General features: G+C 45.9%; 1 protein-coding gene across 3 annotated transcripts in view; it reads right to left on the bottom strand.

Annotated features, from left to right (window-relative positions):
* LOC118213430 (DENN domain-containing protein 1A-like) overlaps positions 1–20,695 on the bottom strand; it is a 50,865-nt gene that overhangs the window by 12,335 nt on the left and 17,835 nt on the right. For 2 of the 3 annotated variants that reach the window (XM_035392402.1, XM_035392403.1), the window contains exons 6-9: positions 2,012–2,093; positions 1,663–1,743; positions 806–859; positions 23–133 (exon numbers count right to left, since the gene is read on the bottom strand). In XM_035392402.1, coding sequence (XP_035248293.1) covers positions 23–133; positions 806–859; positions 1,663–1,743; positions 2,012–2,093 — 328 coding nt within the window. The remainder of the gene's footprint in view (positions 1–22; positions 134–805; positions 860–1,662; positions 1,744–2,011; positions 2,094–20,695) is intronic. The other variant, XM_035392404.1, reaches the window with a different exon arrangement.

Here is a 20,695-nt window from a genome sequence, read left to right as displayed (position 1 = left end):
CAGGAGGGAAAGCTCTACTCACAGTGCTTAGCTTGGTGCAGCAGATGAGGATTCGCCGTTCAAAAAGCATACTAGCATACAGATGGAGGATGTTACTGACGTCTACTGCTACAAAATACTCTGTTAGGCTTCTCTGTAACGAGACAAAGATGGACAGAGAGAAGGAAGGGTGGTCATTGATGACATCACATTTCATTATGTTGATTTTTCATCAAAATGAGCGACCAATTCAAATCCAAGAATCCACGTGAGGATTTGACCAATGAAGTGGCCAGTAAGAATTAAACACAGTACACCTTTTGGCTCTCCAAGACCTGGGATGCAGACCCCTGCTTTTGTATCTACTATGACATTCAATGTTACATTGTAGGTTTATGAAATGACTCCTACTGCTGGTTATAACACTCAAAACTTGGTCCCTGTGCCTGTATATATTTGAATGCAAAGCATTTTAATTAGTAATTAATTCAAACTATGCCTGCATTAAATCTAATATACACTGAAAAAAATGTATTGGATAAACCAAAAAAATTTACTTTTAGTTTCTTACACCTATATATTTTTTAGGTTTTCAATGAACTTAAAACATATAGGTGTAACAAAATTAAGTCAAATTTTAGGCTTATCCAAGAAAACCTTTTTTCAGAGCATTATATTAAATAAAAATAAGGAGAGACAGAGTACAGATCTGCTCTCACATCACATGGGCCTCCATAACAATGACCAAAGACCAAAGCAGAACCAGAGCAGGTAAATGCGTCAGCTGGCAAAATGGGAAGACGCAGGACAGAGACGAAGGACTCACGTTTTCGGGAATGCTGGGAAGTTGCCGGATGTCAGGCACAACGAAGTGAGAATGCTGCACACACAAGGAGTGATCATTGTCATTTGACACTCTTTGTTAGAAGGAACAATTTTTTGGTTTCCAGAACAGGAACTAAAGACTAAAGTAGTCAAAAAATTGTTCATTTACCATGTGAAGAGAAGAAAACAAACTTTTTGTAGTATTCATGCTCACTTTAATTATTTGAATGTGGGCTGTCTATAGGCTATACCTCTGCATTTAATAAGGTGCTCATTAAAAAGATTATAGTCACACATTACTCTGCAGATTTACAGTTTTTTTCTGATAAATTTGGGTACAGATGGATATAGTCCCTACAGCTATGAAAAGAAAAAAAACATTGAGAGGAGAGAAGAAGTGGAGAGAGGGGGATAATAAGTGATGTGGGAATGGATGAAAGGAAAAGAGGACAATAGTGTCTGGACTGATGTGGTGCTTCAGAAAAAAGATGATGAAAGAAAAATAACTCATTAGCACGACCCAGTAACCAATCAGGAAAGTCCAAAGGGGAACCACAGAAGCAAAAAACCCCCAGACACATGACCACAACCAATGACTAACCAATAAGATCCAGACACACGACTGCTGATCATCATGCTAGCAGAACCCTTGCACTCACCACTGATTCAATCCTGTTCAGACTACAGGAAGGAGACCCACAGCCCACCAATCAGGTGACTGCCAGCAGGGCCTCCTGGAGCCCGTAGTGCTGGCACTGTGGTATGAATAAGTTCTGAACCTGAGTGAGCCTAGAGTCTGACTTCCTTCCTTCAGTCTGAGCTCCTGGGCCATTTCCACAATAGCACCATCAGACTCACCACACTGAGATGAACAGGCACACCGGGCTCAGGGATAGGGAGAGTGTACAATGTTTCCAACAGCTCCCTCTGCTGGCCATCCTGAATCACACATACAAAAGTACAAACGTCTGAATGCGAGTACAAGTACATAATGATACACACATTCTCCTACATGCACACAAATTTGCATCCGCTGTAAGAAAATATGCCCATAAAATGGCATCGTCGTGGAATTATTATTAGCAATATCAGCAGTATTCATGTGAAATTAAACATGAAGGAAAAAATACGTTCCAATCATTTCACATTTCTGTGCCAAATACAGCAGATGAGGATGGTGACTATAGAATCCTTCACAACAACACACCTGTTCACTCACCTGGCCTTTGATGGTGTAATCAGCAACGACATTGAGGAGCTTGTAGAACACTTCAAACCATGGGAGGTAGCTGAAGGTGAGAAAGAGAAATATGAAATCGTGACACTTCATGTGGAACAAACATATAGTCCACTGTGTCAGTATAATAGCCATACACTGCTGTATACATATAGGGGACTACATCCAACTTTTTAACTGTCTTTAAAAAAATGATATCAGTAGTTGTACTAGTTGTTTCTGAAATTGAGTTGCCTGCCCAAATCTCATCTGGATTCCATTCAATGAATATGTCATGCAATTAAATCAGCTACAAATAATAGTTAGATTTGCACCATGCATCCTAGATACAGAGAGCTCCAAGTCCACCAAAGGAGCACCAGTGATCGAGACTGAGCATGCGCAGAGGCTTCTGTCAACACGCAATCTTCCTGGAAGCCGTAAGGCAGTAAAAATTAATATTATTATTATTATTATTATTATTATTATTATTACAACTGCTATTATTACTGCTGAAACTAAAAGTTGTAAAATAATTATCTTTAATCCTGCTCCTCCTTTGTGCTGTATGACACTAAGCTCCTGAGTGAGACGCCACCTGGACACAGCAGGTAAGGTCGCCACGCTCGCAACAGGGTTGACCCATCACACCGAGAACATCCCCCCTCCCCACCACCCCCCGCTTCAGGAATGCCACGTCTGGCAGCCTGTCCATAAAACCCTAACCCTAACCCTAACCCTGGCTGTAACCCAAACCCAAAACCTGGCCGAAACCCTAACCCTAACTGTAAACCAAACATTAACCCTAGCTGCAACCCTAACCCTAACCCTGGCTATAACCCTAACCCTAACACTAGCTGTAACCCTAACCGTAACCCTAGCTATGACCCTAACCCTAACCCAAACCCTAGCTGGAACCCTAACCCTAACACTAGCTGTAACCCTAACCCTAACCCTAGCTATAACCCTAACCCAAACCCTAGCCCTAGCTGTAACCCTAACCCTAACCCTAGCTAAAACCCTAACCCTAACCCTAGCTAAAATCCTAACCATAACCCTATCTGTAACCCTAACCCTAACCCTAGCTATAACCCGAACCCTAACCCTAGCTGTCACACTAACCCTAAGCCTAGCGATAACCCCAACCCTAACCCTATCTGTAACCCTAACCCTATCTGCAAGCCAAACCCTAACCATAGCTTTAACCCTAACCCTAGCTGTAAACCTAACCCTAGCTGTAACCCTAACCCTAACCCTAGCTGTAACCCTAACCCTAACCCTAGCTATAACCCTAACCCTAATCCTAACTGTAACCCTAAATCTAACCTTAGCTATAACCCTAACCCTAACTCTATATGTAAACCTAACCCTAACCCTAGCTGTAACCCTAACCCTAGCTGTAACCCTAACCCTAGCCGTAACCCTAACCCTAGCCCTAGCTATAACGCTAACCCTAACCCTAGCTGAAACCCTAACCCTAACCCTAGCTGTCACCCTAACCCTATCTGTAACCGTAACCCTAACCCTATCTGTAACCCTAACCCTAACCCTTGCTGAAACCCTAACCCTAACCCTAGCTGTAACCCTAACCCTAACCCTAGCTATAACCCTGACCCTAACCCTAGCTATAACCCTAACCCTAACCCTAGCTGTAACCCTAACCCTAGCTATAATCCTAACCCTAAACCTAGCTGGAACCCTAACCCTAACCATAACCCTAACCCTAGCTGTAACCCAAACCCTAACACTAGCTGTAACCCTAACCCTAACCCTAGCTGTAACCCTAACCCTAACCCTAACCCTAGCTACAATCATAACCCTAAACCTAGCTGGAACCCTAACCCTAACCATAACCCAAGCCCTAGATGTAACCCTAACCCTAGCTGTAACCCTAACCCTAACCCTAACACTTGCATACACCCTAACCCTAACCCTAGCTATAACCCTAACCCTAACACTAGCTCTAACCCTAACCCTAGCTATAACCCTAACCCTAACCCTGGCTGAAACCCTAACCCTAACCCTAGCTGTAACCCTAACCCTAACCCTAGCTATAACCCTAAACCTAACCCTAGCAATAACCCTAACCCTAGCTGTAACCCTAACCCTAACACTAGCTATAACCCTAACCCTAACCCTAGCTATAACACTAACCCTAGCATGAACCCTAACCCTAACACTAGCTGTAACCCTAACCCTAACCCTAGCTATAACCCTAACCCAAACCCTAGCCCTAGCTGTAACCATAACCCTAACGCAAACCCTAGCTAAAACCCTAACCCTAACCCTAGCTAAAATCCTAACCATAACCCAATCTGTAACCCTAACCCTAACCCTAGCTATAACCCGAACCCTAACCCTAGCTGTCACACTAACCCTAAGCCTAGCGATAACCCCAACCCTAACCCTATCTGTAACCCTAACCCTATCTGCAACCCTAACCCTAACCCTAGCTTTAACCCTAACCCTAGCTGTAACCCTGACCCTAACCCTAGCTATAACCCTAACCCTAACCCTAGCTGTAACCCTAAACCTAACACTAGCTGTAACCATAACCCTAACACTAGCTGTAACCCTAACCCTAATCCTAACTGTAACCCTAAATCTAACCTTAGCTATAACCCTAACCCTATATGTAAACCTAACCCTAACCCTAGCTGTAACCCTAACCCTAACCCTAGCTGTAACCCTAACCCTAGCCGTAACCCTAACCCTAGCCCTAGCTATAACCCAAACCCTAACCCTAGCTGAAACCCTAACCATAACCCTAGCTGTCACCCTAACCCTATCTGTAACCCTAACCCTAACCCTATCTGTAACCCTAACCCTAACCCTTGCTGAAACCCTAACCCTAACCCTAGCTGTAACCCTAACCCTAACCCTAGCTATAGCCCTAACCCTAACCCTAGCTTTAACCCTAACCCTATCTGTAACCCTAACCCTAACCCTATCTGTAACCCTAACCCTAACCCTTGCTGAAACCCTAACCCTAACCCTAGCTGTAACCCGAACCCTAACCCTAGCTATAACCCTAACCCTAACCCTAGCTATAACCCTAACCCTAACCCTAGCTGTAACGCAAACCCTAGCTATAATTCTAAACCGAAACCTAGCTGGAACCCTAACCCTAACCATAACCCTAACCCTAGCTGTAACCCTAACCCTAACACTAGCTGTAACCCTAACCCTAACCTTAGCTGTAACCCTAACCCTAACCCTAACCCTAGCTATAATCCTAACCCTAAACCTAGCTGGAACCCTAACCCTAACCATAACCCTAACACTAGCTGTAACCCTAACCCTAACACTAGCTGTAACCCTAACCCTAACACGAGCTTACACCCTAACCCTAACCCTAGCTATAACCCTAACCCTAACCCTTGCTGAAACCCTAACCCTAACCCTAGCTGTAACCCTAACCCTAACCCTAGCTATAACCCTAACCCTAATCCTAACTGTAACCCTAAATCTAACCTTAGCTATAACCCTAACCCTAACTCTATATGTAAACCTAACCCTAACCCTAGCTGTAACCCTAACCCTAACCCTAGCTGTAACCCTAACCCTAGCCGTAACCCTAACCCTAGCCCTAGCTATAACCCTAAACCTAACACTAGCTGTAACCATAACACTAACACTAGCTGTAACCCTAACCCTAATCCTAACTGTAACCCTAAATCTAACCCTAGCTATAACCCTAACCCTATCTGTAACCCTAACCCTAACCCTATCTGTAACCCTAACCCTAACCCTTGCTGAAACCATAACCCTAACCCTAGCTGTAACCCTAACCCTAACCCTAGCTATAACCCTAACCCTAACCCTAGCTATAACCCTAACCCTAACCCTAGCTGTAAACCTAACCCTAGCTATAATCCTAACCCTAAACCTAGCTGGAACCCTAACCCTAACCATAACCCTAACCCTAGCTGTAACCCTAACCCTAACCCTATCTGTAACCCTAACCCTAACCCTTGCTGAAACCCTAACCCTAAACCTAGCTGTAACCCTAACCCTAACCCTAGCTATAACCCTAACCCTAACCCTAGCTATAACCCTAACCCTATCTGTAACCCTAACCCTAACCCTATCTGTAACCCTAACCCTAACCCTTGCTGAAACCCTAACCCTAACCCTAGCTGTAACCCTAACCCTAACCCTAGCTATAACCCTAACCCTAACCCTAGCTATAACCCTAACCCTAACCCTAGCTGTAACCCTAACCCTAGCTATAATCCTAACCCTAAACCTAGCTGGAACCCTAACCCTAACCATAACCCTAACCCTAGCTGTAACCCTAACCCTAACACTAGCTGTAACCCTAACCCTAACCCTAGCTGTAACCCTAACCCTAACCCTAACCCTAGCTATAATCCTAACCCTAAACCTAGCTGGAACCCTAACCCTAACCATAACCCTAACCCTAGCTGTAACCCTAACCCTAACCCTATCTGTAACCCTAACCCTAACCCTTGCTGAAACCCTAACCCTAACCCTAGCTGTAACCCTAACCCTAACCCTAACCCTAGCTATAACCCTAACCCTATCTGTAACCCTAACCGTAACCCTATCTGTAACCCTAACCCTAACCCTTGCTGAAACCCTAACCCTAACCCTAGCTGTAACCCTAACCCTAACCCTAGCTATAACCCTAACCCTAACCCTAGCTATAACCCTAACCCTAACCCTAGCTGTAACCCTAACCCTAGCTATAATCCTAACCCTAAACCTAGCTGGAACCCTAACCCTAACCATAACCCTAACCCTAGCTGTAACCCTAACCCTAACACTAGCTGTAACCCTAACCCTAACCCTAGCTGTAACCCTAACCCTAACCCTAACCCTAGCTATAATCCTAACCCTAAACCTAGCTGGAACCCTAACCCTAACCATAACCCTAACCCTAGCTGTAACCCTAACCCTAACACTAGCTGTAACCCTAACCCTAACACGAGCTTACACCCTAACCCTAACCCTAGCTATAACCCTAACCCTAACCCTATCTGTAACCCTAACCCTAACCCTAGCTGTAACCCTAACCCTAACCCTAACCCTAGCTATAATCCTAACCCTAAACCTAGCTGGAACCCTAACCCTAACCATAACCCTAACCCTAGCTGTAACCCTAACCCTAACACTAGCTGTAACCCTAACCCTAACACGAGCTTACACCCTAACCCTAACCCTAGCTATAACCCTAACCCTAACACTAGCTCTAACCCTAACCCTAACCCTAGCTATAACCCTAACCCTAACCCTAGCTGTAACCCTAACCCTAACCCTAGCTATAACCCTAAACCTAATCCTAACTGTAACCCTAAATCTAACCTTAGCTATAACCCTAACCCTAACTCTATATGTAACCCTAACCCTAACCCTAGCTGAAACCCTAACCCTAACCCTAACTGTCACCCTAACCCTATCTGTAACCCTAACCCTAACGCTATCTGTAACCCTAACCCTAACCCTTGCAGAAACCCTAACCCTAACCCTAGCTGTAACCCTAACCCTAACCCTATCTGTAACCCTAACCCTAACCCTATCTGTAACCCTAACCCTAACCCTTGCTGAAACCCTAACCCTAACCCTAGCTATAACCCTAACCCTAACCCTAGCTATAACCCTAACACTATCTGTAACCCTAACCGTAACCCTATCTGTAACCCTAACCCTAACCCTTGCTGAAACCCTAACCCTAACCCTAGCTGTAACCCTAACCCTAACCCTAGCTATAACCCTAACCCTAACCCTAGCTATAACCCTAACCCTAACCCTAGCTGTAACCCTAACCCTAGCTATAATCCTAACCCTAAACCTAGCTGGAACCCTAACCCTAACCATAACCCTAACCCTAGCTGTAACCCTAACCCTAACACTAGCTGTAACCCTAACCCTAACCCTAGCTGTAACCCTAACCCTAACCCTAACCCTAGCTATAATCCTAACCCTAAACCTAGCTGGAACCCTAACCCTAACCATAACCCTAACCCTAGCTGTAACCCTAACCCTAACACTAGCTGTAACCCTAACCCTAACACGAGCTTACACCCTAACCCTAACCCTAGCTATAACCCTAACCCTAACACTAGCTCTAACCCTAACCCTAACCCTAGCTATAACCCTAACCCTAACCCTTGCAGAAACCCTAACCCTAACCCTAGCTGTAACCCTAACCCTAACCCTAGCTATAACCCTAAACCTAATCCTAACTGTAACCCTAAATCTAACCTTAGCTATAACCCTAACCCTAACTCTATATATAACCCTAACCCTAACCCTAGCTGAAACCCTAACCCTAACCCTAGCTGTCACCCTAACCCTATCTGTAACCCTAACCCTAACCCTATCTGTAACCCTAACCCTAACCGTTGCTGAAACCCTAACCCTAACCCTAGCTGTAACCCTAACCCTAACCCTAGCTAAAACCCTAACCCTATCTGTAACCCTAACCCTAACCCTAGCTGTAACCCTAACCCTAACCCTTGCTGGAACCCTAAACCTAACCCTAGCTGTAACCTGAACCCTAACCCTAGCTATAACCCTAACCCAAACCCTAGCTATAACCCTAACCCTAACCCTGGCTGAAACCCTAACCCTAGCTGTAACCCTAACCCTAACCCTAGCTATAACCCTAACCCTAACCCTAGCAATAACCCTAACCCTAGCTGTAACCCGAACCCTAACACTAGCTATAACCCTAACCCTAACCCTAGCTATAACACTAACCCTAGCTGGAACCCTAACCCTAACACTAGCTGTAACCTTAACCCTAACCCTAGCTATAACCCTAACCCAAACCCTAGCCCTAGCTGTAACCCTAACCCTAACGCTAACCCTAGCTAAAACCCTAACCCTAACCCTAGCTAAAATCCTAACCATAACCCTATCTGTAACCCTAACCCTAACCCTAGCTATAACCCGAACCCTAACCCTAGCTGTCACGCTAACCCTAAGCCTAGCGATAACCCCAACACTAACCCTATCTGTAACCCTAACCCTATCTGCAACCCTAACCCTAACCCTAGCTTTAACCCTAACCCTAGCTGTAACCCTAACCCTAACCTTAGCTATAACCCGAACCCAAACCCTAGCTGTAACCCTAAACCTAACAATAGCTGTAACCATAACCCTAACACTAGCTGTAACCCTAACCCTAATCCTAACTGTAACCCTAAATCTAACCTTAGCTATAACCCTAACCCTATATGTAAACCTAACCCTAACCCTAGCTGTAACCCTAACCCTAACCCTAACTGTAACCCTAACCCTAGCCGTAACCCTAACCCTAGCCCTAGCTATAACCCAAACCCTAACCCTAGCTGAAACCCTAACCCTAACCCTAGCTGTCACCCTAACCCTATCTGTAACCCTAACCCTAACCCTATCTGTAACCCTAACCCTAACCCTTGCTGAAACCCTAACCGTAACCCTAGCTGTAACCTTAACCCTAACCCTAGCTATAACCCTAACCCTAACCCTAGCTATAACCCTAACCCTATCTGAAACCCTAACCCTAACCCTATCTGTAACCCTAACCCTAACCCTTGCTGAAACCCTAACCCTAACCCTAGCTGTAACCCTAACCCTAACCCTAGCTATAACCCTAACCCTAACCCTAGCTATAACCCTAACCCTAACCCTAGCTGTAACCCTAACCCTAGCTATAATCCTAACCCTAAACCTAGCTGGAACCCTAACCCTAACCATAACCCTAACCCTAGCTGTAACCCTAACCCTAACACTAGCTGTAACCCTAACCCTAACCCTAGCTGTAACCCTAACCCTAACCCTAGCTATAATCCTAACCCTAAACCTAGCTGGAACCCTAACCCTAACCATAACCCTAACCCTAGCTGTAACCCTAACCCTAACACGAGCTTACACCCTAACCCTAACCCTAGCTATAACCCTAACCCTAACACTAGCTCAAACCCTAACCCTAACCCTAGCTATAACCCTAACCCTAACCCTTGCTGAAACCCTAACCCTAACCCTAGCTGTAACCCTAACCCTAACCCTAGCTATAACCCTAACCCTAATCCTAACTGTAACCCTAAATCTAACCATACCTGAAACCCTAACCCTAACTCTATATGTAAACCTAACCCTAACCCTAGCTGTAACCCTAACCCTAACCCTAACCCTAGCTGTAACCCTAACCCTAGCCCTAGCTATAACTCTAACCCTAACCCTAGCTGAAACCCTAACCCTAACCCTAGCTGTCACCCTAACCCTATCTGTAACCCTAATCCTAACCCTATCTGTAACCCTAACCCTAACCCTTGGTGAAACCCTAACCCTAACCCTAGCTGTAACCCTAACCCTAACCCTAGCTATAACCCTAACCCTATCTGTAACCCTAACCCTAACCCTATCTGTAACCCTAACCCTAACCCTTGCTGAAACCCTAACCCTAACCCTAGCTGTAACCCTAACCCTAACCCTAGCTATAACCCTAACCCTAAGCCTAGCTATAACCCTAACCCTAACCCTAGCTGTAACCCTAACCCTAGCTATAATCCTAACCCTAAACCTAGCTGGAACCCTAACCCTAACCATAACCCTAACCCTAGCTGTAACCCTAACCCTAACACTAGCTGTAACCCTAACCCTAACCCTAGCTGTAACCCTAACCCTAACCCTAGCTGTAACCCTAACCCTAACCCTAGCTATAACCCTAACCCTAACCCTAGCTATAACCCTAACCCTATCAGTAACCCTAACGCTAACCCTATCTGTAACCCTAAACCTTGCTGAAACCCTAACCCTAACCCTAGCTGTAACCCTAACCCTAACCCTAGCTATAACCCTAACCCTAACCCTAGCTGTAACCCTAACTCTAGCTATAATCCTAACCCTAAACCTAGCTGGAACCCTAACCCTAACCATAACCCTAACCCTAGCTGTAACCCTAACCCTAACACTAGCTGTAACCCTAACCCTAACCCTAGCTGTAACCCTAAACCTAACCCTAACCCTAGCTATAATCCTAACCCTAAACCTAGCTGGAACCCTAACCGTAACCATAACCCTAACCCTAGCTGTAACCGTAACCCTAACAATAGCTGTAACCCTAACCCTAACCCTAACATTAGCTTACACACTAACCCTAACCCTAGCTATTACCCTAACCCTAACACTAGCTCTAACCCTAACCCTAACCCTAGCTATAACCCTAACCCTAACCCTTGCTGAAACCCTAACCCTAACCCTAGCTATAATCCTAACCCTAAACCTAGCTGGAACCCTAACCCTAACCATAACCCTAACCCTAGCTGTAACCATAACCCTAACACTAGCTGTAACCCTAACCCTAACCCTAGCTGTAACCCTAACCCTAACCCTAGCTGTAACCCTAACCCTAACCCTAGCTATAACCCTAACCCTAACCCTAGCTATAACCCTAACCCTATCAGTAACCCTAACCCTAACCCTATCTGTAACCCTAACCCTTGCTGAAACACTAACCCTAACCCTAGCTGTAACCCTAACCCTAACCCTAGCTATAACCCTAACCCTAACCCTAGCTGTAACCCTAACTCTAGCTATAATCCTAACCCTAAACCTAGCTGGAACCCTAACCCTAACCATAACCCTAACCCTAGCTGTAACCGTAACCCTAACACTAGCTGTAACCCTAACCCTAACCCTAGCTGTAACCCTAACCCTAACCCTAACCCTAGCTATAATCCTAACCCTAAACCTAGCTGGAACCCTAACCCTAACCATAACCCTAACCCTAGATGTAACCCTAACCCTAACAATAGCTGTAACCCTAACCCTAACCCTAACATTAGCTTACACACTAACCCTAACCCTAGCTATTACCCTAACCCTAACACTAGCTCTAACCCTAACCCTAGCTATAACCCTAACCCTAACCCTTGCTGAAACCCTAACCCTAAACCTAGCTGTAACCCTAACCCTAACCCTAGCTATAACCCTAACCCTAAACCTAACTGTAACCCTAAATCTAACCTTAGCTATAACCCTAACCCTAACAATATATGTAAACCTAACCCTAACCCTAGCTGTAACCCTAACCCTAGCCGTAACCCTAACCCTAGCCCTAGCTATAACCCTAACCCTAACCCTAGCTGAAACCCTAACCCTAACCCTAGCTGTCACCCTAACCCTAACCCTATCTGTAACCCTAACCCTAACCCTTGCTGAAACCCTAACCCTAACCCTAGCTGTAACCCTAACCCTCACCCTAGCTATAACCCTAACCCTATCTGTAACCCTAACCCTAACCCTTGCTGAAACCCTAACCCTAACCCTAGCTGTAACCTTAACCCTAACCCTAGCTATAACCCTAACCCTAACCCTAGCTATAATCCTAACCCTAACCCTAGCTATAATCCTAACCCTAAACCTAGCTGGAACCCTAACCCTAACCATAACCCTAACCCTAGCTGTAACCCTAACCCTAACCCTAGCTACAACCCTAACCCTAACCCTAGCTATAACCCTAACCCTAACCCTATCTGTAACCCTAACCCTAACCCTTGCTGAAACCCTAACCCTAACCCTAGCTGTAACCCTAACCCTAACCCTAGCTATAACCCTAACCCTAACACTAGCTATAACCCTAACCCTAACCCTAGCTGTAACCCTAACCCTAGCTATAATCCTAACCCTAAACCTAGCTGGAACCCTAACCCTAACCATAACCCTAACCCTAGCTGTAACCCTAACCGTAACACTAGCTGTAACCCTAACCCTAACCCTAGCTGTAACCCTAACCCTAACACTAACCCTAGCTATAATCCTAATTCTAAACCTAGCTGGAACCCTAACCCAGACCATAACCCTAACCCTAGCTGTAACCCTAACCCTAACACTAGCTGTAACCCTAACCCTAACCCTAGCTGTAACCCTAACTCTAACCCTAGCTATAATCCTAACCCTAAATCTAGCTGGAACCCTAACCCTAACCATAACCCTAACCCTAGCTGTAAGCCTAACCATAACACTAGCTGTAACCCTAACCCTAACCCTAACACTAGCTTACACCCTAACCCTAACCCTAGCTATAACCCTAACCCTAACACTAGCTCTAACCCTAACCCTAACCCTAGCTATAACCCTAACCCTAACCCTTGCTGAAACCCTATCCCTAACCCTAGCTGTAACCCTAACCCTAACCCTAGCTATAACCCTAACCCTAATCCTAACTGTAACCCTAAATCTAACCTTAGCTATAACCCTAGCCCTAACTCTATATGTAAACCTAACCCTAACCGTAGCTATAACCCTAACCCTAACCCTTGCTGAAACCCTAACCCTAACCCTAGCTGTAACCCTAACCCTAACCCTAGCTATAACCCTAACCCTAATCCTAACTGTAACCCTAAATCTAACCTTAGCTATAACCCTAACCCTAACTCTATATGTAAACCTAACCCTAACCCTAGCTGTAACCCTAACCCTAACCCTAACCCTAGCTGTAACCCTAACCCTAGCCGTAACCCTAACCCTAGCCCTAGCTATAACCCTAACCCTAACCCTAGCTGAAACCCTAACCCTAACCCTAGCTGTCACCCTAACCCTATCTGTAACCCTAACCCTAACTCTATATGTAAACCTAACCCTAACCCTAGCTGTAACCCTAACCCTAACCCTAACCCTAGCTGTAACCCTAACCCTAGCCCTAGCTATAACCCTAACCCTAACCCTAGCTGAAACCCTAACCCTAACCCTAGCTGTCACCCTAACCCTATCTGTAACCCTAACCCTAACCCTATCTGTAACCCTAACCCTAACCCTTGCTGAAACCCTAACCCTAACACTAGCTGTAACCCTAACCCTAACCCTAGCTATAACCCTAACCCTAACCCTATCTGTAACCCTAACCCTAACCCTAACCCTTTCTGAAACCCTAACCCTAACCCTAGCTGTAACCCTAACCCTAGCTATAATCCTAACCCTAAACCTAGCTGGAACCCTAACCCTAACCATAACCCTAACCCTAGCTGTAACCCTAACCCTAACCCTAGCTGTAACCCTAACCCTAACCCTATCTGTAACCCTAACCCTAACCCTTGCTGAAACCCTAACCCTAACACTAGCTGTAACCCTAACCCTAACCCTAGCTATAACCCTAACCCTAACCCTAGCTGTAACCCTAACCCTAACCCTAACCCTAGCTGTAACCCTAACCCTAGCCCTAGCTATAACCCTAACCCTAACCCTAGCTGAAACCCTAACCCTAACCCTAGCTGTCACCCTAACCCTATCTGTAACCCTAACCCTAACCCTATCTGTAACCCTAACCCTAACCCTTGCTGAAACCCTAACCCTAACACTAGCTGTAACCCTAACCCTAACCCTAGCTATAACCCTAACCCTAACCCTATCTGTAACCCTAACCCTAACCCTAACCCTTTCTGAAACCCTAACCCTAACCCTAGCTGTAACCCTAACCCTAGCTATAATCCTAACCCTAAACCTAGCTGGAACCCAAACCCTAACCATAACCCTAACCCTAGCTGTAACCCTAACCCTAACACAAGCTCTAACCCTAACCCTAACCCTACCACTAGCTTACACCCTAACCCTAGCTATAACCCTAACCCTAACCCTAGCTGTAACCCTAACCCTATCTGTAACCCTAACCCTAACCCTAACCCTTGCTGAAACCCTAACCCTAACCCTAGCTGTAACCCTAACCCTAGCTATAATCCTAACCCTAAACCTAGCTGGAACCCTAACCCTAACCATAACCCTAACCCTAGCTGTAACCCTAACCCTAACACTAGCTCTAACCCTAACCCTAACCCTAACACTAGCTTACACCCTAACCCTAGCTATAACCCTAACCCTAACCCTAGCTGTAACCCTAACCCTAACCCTAGCTATAACCCTAACCCTAACCCTAGCTATAACCCTAACCCTATCTGTAACCCTAACCCTAACCCTATCTGTAACCCTAACCCTAACCCTTGCTGAAACCCTAACCCTAACCCTAGCTATAACCCTAACCCTAACCCTAGCTATAACCCTAACCCTAACCCTAGCTATAACCCTAACCCTAACCCTTGCTGAAACCCTAACCCTAACCCTAGCTATAACCCTAACCCTAACCCTAGCTATAACCCTAACCCTAATCCTAACTGTAACCCTAAATCTAACCTTAGCTATAACCCTAACCCTAACTCTATATGTAAACCTAACCCTAACCCTAGCTGTAACCCTAACCCTAACCCTAGCTGTAACCCTAACCCTAGCCGTAACCCTAACCCTAGCCCTAGCTATAACCCTAACCCTAACCATAGCTGAAACCCTAACCCTAACCCTAGCTGTCACCCTAACCCTATCTGTAACCCTAACCCTAACCCTATCTGTAACCCTAACCCTAACCCTTGCTGAAACCCTAACCCTAACACTAGCTGTAACCCTAACCCTAACCCTAGCTATAACCCTAACCCTAACCCTAGCTATAACCCTAACCCTATCTGTAACCCTAACCCTAACCCTAACCCTTGCTGAAACCCTAACCCTAACCCTAGCTGTAACCCTAACCCTAGCTATAATCCTAACCCTAAACCTAGCTGGAACCCTAACCCTAACCATAACCCTAACCCTAGCTGTAACCCTAACCCTAACACTAGCTCTAACCCTAACCCTAACCCTAACACTAGCTTACACCCTAACCCTAGCTATAACCCTAACCCTAACCCTAGCTGTAACCCTAACCCTAACCCTAGCTATAACCCTAACCCTAACCCTAGCTATAACCCTAACCCTATCTGTAACCCTAACCCTAACCCTTGCTGAAACCCTAACCCTAACCCTAGCTGTAACCCTAACCCTAGCTATAATCCTAACCCTAAACCTAGCTGGAACCCTAACCCTAACCATAACCCTAACCCTAGCTGTAACCCTAACCCTAACACTCGCTCTAACCCTAACCCTAACACTAGCTTACACCCTAACCCTAGCTATAACCCTAACCCTAACCCTAGCTGTAACCCTAACCCTAACCCTAGCTATAACCCTAACCCTAACCCTAGCTATAACCCTAACCCTATCTGTAACCCTAACCCTAACCCTATCTGTAACCCTAACCCTAACCCTTGCTGAAACCCTAACCCTAACCCTAGCTATAACCCTAACCCTAACCCTAGCTATAACCCTAACCCTAACCCTAGCTGTAACCCTAACCCTAGCTATAATCCTAACCCTAAACCTAGCTGGAACCCTAACCCTAACCATAACCCTAACCCTAGCTGTAACCCTAACCCTAACACTAGCTGTAACCCTAACCCTAACCCTAGCTGTAACCCTAACCCTAACCCTATCTGTAACCCTAACCCTAACCCTTGCTGAAACCCTAACCCTAACACTAGCTGTAACCCTAACCCTAACCCTAGCTATAACCCTAACCCTAACCCTAGCTATAACCCTAACCCTAACCCTAGCTGTAACCCTAACCCTAGCTATAATCCTAACCCTAAACCTAGCTGGAACCTTAACCCTAACACTAGCTGTAACCCTAACCCTAACCCTAGCTATAACCCTAACCCTAACCCTAGCTATAACCCTAACCCTAACCCTAGCTGTAACCCTAACCCTAGCTATAACCCTAACCCTAACCCTAGCTATAACCCTAACCCTAACCCTAGCTGTAACCCTAACCCTAGCTATAATCCTAACCCTAAACCTAGCTGGAACCCTAACCCTAACCATAACCCTAACCCTAGCTGTAACCCTAACCCTAACACTAGCTGTAACCCTAACCCTAACCCTAGCTGTAACCCTAACCCTAACCCTATCTGTAACCCTAACCCTAACCCTTGCTGAAACCCTAACCCTAACACTAGCTGTAACCCTAACCCTAACCCTAGCTATAACCCTAACCCTAACCCTAGCTGTAACCCTAACCCTAACCCTAACCCTAGCTGTAACCCTAACCCTAACCCTAGCTATAACCCTAACCCTAACCCTAGCTATAACCCTAACCCTATCTGTAACCCTAACCCTAACCCTATCTGTAACCCTAACCCTAACCCTTGCTGAAACCCTAACCCTAACCCTAGCTGTAACCCTAACCCTAACCCTAGCTATAACCCTAACCCTAACCCTAGCTATAACACTAACCCTAAGCCTAGCTGTAACCCTAACCCTAGCTATAATCCTAACCCTAAACCTAGCTGGAACCCTAACCCTAACACTAGCTGTAACCCTAACCCTAACCCTAGCTATAACCCTAACCCTAACCCTAGCTATAACCCTAACCCTAACCCTAGCTGTAACCCTAACCCTAGCTATAATCCTAACCCTAAACCTAGCTGGAACCCTAACCCTAACCATAACCCTAACCCTAGCTGTAACCCTAACCCTAACACTAGCTGTAACCCTAACCCTAACCCTAGCTGTAACCCTAACCCTAACCCTATCTGTAACCCTAACCCTAACCCTTGCTGAAACCCTAACCCTAACACTAGCTGAAACCCTAACCCTAACCCTAGCTATAACCCTAACCCTAACCCTAGCTATAACCCTAACCCTAACCCTAGCTGTAACCCTAACCCTAGCTATAATCCTAACCCTAAACCTAGCTGGAACCCTAACCCTAACCATAACCCTAACCCTAGCTGTAACCCTAACCCTAACACTAGCTGTAACCCTAACCCTAACCCTAGCTGTAACCCTAACCCTAACCCTATCTGTAACCCTAACCCTAACCCTTGCTGAAACCCTAATCCTAACACTAGCTGTAACCCTAACCCTAACCCTAGCTATAACCCTAACCCTAACCCTAACCCTTGCTGAAACCCTAACCCTAACCCTAGCTGAAACCCTAACCCTAACCCTAACCCTAGCTATAATCCTAACCCTAAACCTAGCTGGAACCCTAACCCTAACCATAACCCTAACCCTAGCTGTAACCCTAACCCTAGCTCTAACCCTAACCCTAACCCTAACACTAGCTTACACCCTAACCCTAGCTATAACCCTAACCCTAACCCTAGCTGTAACCCTAACCCTAACCCTAGCTATAACCCTAACCCTAACCCTAGCTATAACCCTAACCCTATCTGTAACCCTAACCCTAACCCTTGCTGAAACCCTAACCCTAGCTGTAACCCTAACCCTAGCTATAATCCTAACCCTAAACCTAGCTGGAACCCTAACCCTAACCATAACCCTAACCCTAGCTGTAACCCTAACCCTAACACTCGCTCTAACCCTAATCCTAACACTAGCTTACACCCTAACCCTAGCTATAACCCTAACCCTAACCCTAGCTGTAACCCTAACCCTAACCCTAGCTATAACCCTAACCCTAACCCTAGCTATAACCCTAACCCTATCTGTAACCCTAACCCTAACCCTATCTGTAACCCTAACCCTAACCCTTGCTGAAACCCTAACCCTAACCCTAGCTATAACCCTAACCCTAACCCTAGCTATAACCCTAACCCTAACCCTAGCTGTAACCCTAACCCTAGCTATAATCCTAACCCTAAACCTAGCTGGAACCCTAACCCTAACCATAACCCTAACCCTAGCTGTAACCCTAACCCTAACACTAGCTGTAACCCTAACCCTAACCCTAGCTGTAACCCTAACCCTAACCCTATCTGTAACCCTAACCCTAACCCTTGCTGAAACCCTAACCCTAACACTAGCTGTAACCCTAACCCTAACCCTAGCTATAACCCTAACCCTAACCCTAGCTATACCCCTAACCCTAACCCTAGCTGTAACCCTAACCCTAGCTATAATCCTAACCCTAAACCTAGCTGGAACCCTAACCCTAACACTAGCTGTAACCCTAACCCTAACCCTAGCTATAACCCTAACCCTAACCCTAGCTATAACCCTAAACCTAACCCTAGCTGTAACCCTAACCCTAGCTATAACCCTAACCCTAACCCTAGCTATAACCCTAACCCTAACCCTAGCTGTAACCCTAACCCTAGCTATAATCCTAACCCTAAACCTAGCTGGAACCCTAACCCTAACCATAACCCTAACCCTAGCTGTAACCCTAACCCTAACACTAGCTCTAACCCTAACCCTAACCCTAACACTAGCTTACACCCTAACCCTAGCTATAACCCTAACCCTAACCCTAGCTGTAACCCTAACCCTAACCCTAGCTATAACCCTAACCCTAACCCTAGCTATAACCCTAACCCTATCTGTAACCCTAACCCTAACCCTTGCTGAAACCCTAACCCTAACCCTAGCTGTAACCCTAACCCTAGCTATAATCCTAACCCTAAACCTAGCTGGAACCCTAACCCTAACCATAACCCTAACCCTAGCTGTAACCCTAACCCTAACACTCGCTCTAACCCTAACCCTAACACTAGCTTACACCCTAACCCTAGCTATAACCCTAACCCTAACCCTAGCTGTAACCCTAACCCTAACCCTAGCTATAACCCTAACCCTAACCCTAGCTATAACCCTAACCCTATCTGTAACCCTAACCCTAACCCTATCTGTAACCCTAACCCTAACCCTAACCCTTGCTGAAACCCTAACCCTAACCCTAGCTATAACCCTAACCCTAACCCTAGCTATAACCCTAACCCTAACCCTAGCTGTAACCCTAACCCTAGCTATAATCCTAACCCTAAACCTAGCTGGAACCCTAACCCTAACCATAACCCTAACCCTAGCTGTAACCCTAACCCTAACACTAGCTGTAACCCTAACCCTAACCCTAGCTGTAACCCTAACCCTAACCCTATCTGTAACCCTAACCCTAACCCTTGCTGAAACCCTAACCCTAACACTAGCTGTAACCCTAACCCTAACCCTAGCTATAACCCTAACCCTAACCCTAGCTATAACCCTAACCCTAACCCTAGCTGTAACCCTAACCCTAACCCTATCTGTAACCCTAACCCTAACCCTTGCTGAAACCCTAACCCTAACACTAGCTGTAACCCTAACCCTAACCCTAGCTATAACCCTAACCCTAACCCTAGCTGTAACCCTAACCCTAACCCTAACCCTAGCTGTAACCCTAACCCTAACCCTAGCTATAACCCTAACCCTAACCCTAGCTGTAACCCTAACCCTAGCTATAATCCTAACCCTAAACCTAGCTGGAACCCTAACCCTAGCTATAACCCTAACCCTAACCCTAGCTGTAACCCTAACCCTAACCCTAGCTATAACCCTAACCCTAACCCTAGCTATAACCCTAACCCTATCTGTAACCCTAACCCTAACCCTTGCTGAAACCCTAACCCTAACCCTAGCTGTAACCCTAACCCTAGCTATAATCCTAACCCTAAACCTAGCTGGAACCCTAACCCTAACCATAACCCTAACCCTAGCTGTAACCCTAACCCTAACACTCGCTCTAACCCTAACCCTAACACTAGCTTACACCCTAACCCTAGCTATAACCCTAACCCTAACCCTAGCTGTAACCCTAACCCTAACCCTAGCTATAACCCTAACCCTAACCCTAGCTATAACCCTAACCCTATCTGTAACCCTAACCCTAACCCTATCTGTAACCCTAACCCTAACCCTAACCCTTGCTGAAACCCTAACCCTAACCCTAGCTATAACCCTAACCCTAACCCTAGCTATAACCCTAACCCTAACCCTAGCTGTAACCCTAACCCTAGCTATAAGCCTAACCCTAAACCTAGCTGGAACCCTAACCCTAACCATAACCCTAACCCTAGCTGTAACCCT

Source organism: Anguilla anguilla, chromosome 14 (assembly GCF_013347855.1).
Source record: "Anguilla anguilla isolate fAngAng1 chromosome 14, fAngAng1.pri, whole genome shotgun sequence".
In the NCBI taxonomy this organism is placed as follows: Eukaryota; Metazoa; Chordata; class Actinopteri; order Anguilliformes; family Anguillidae; genus Anguilla; species Anguilla anguilla.
The sequence above is the reverse complement of the archived record's forward strand: the minus strand, read 5'-3'. Positions and strand labels throughout refer to the sequence as shown.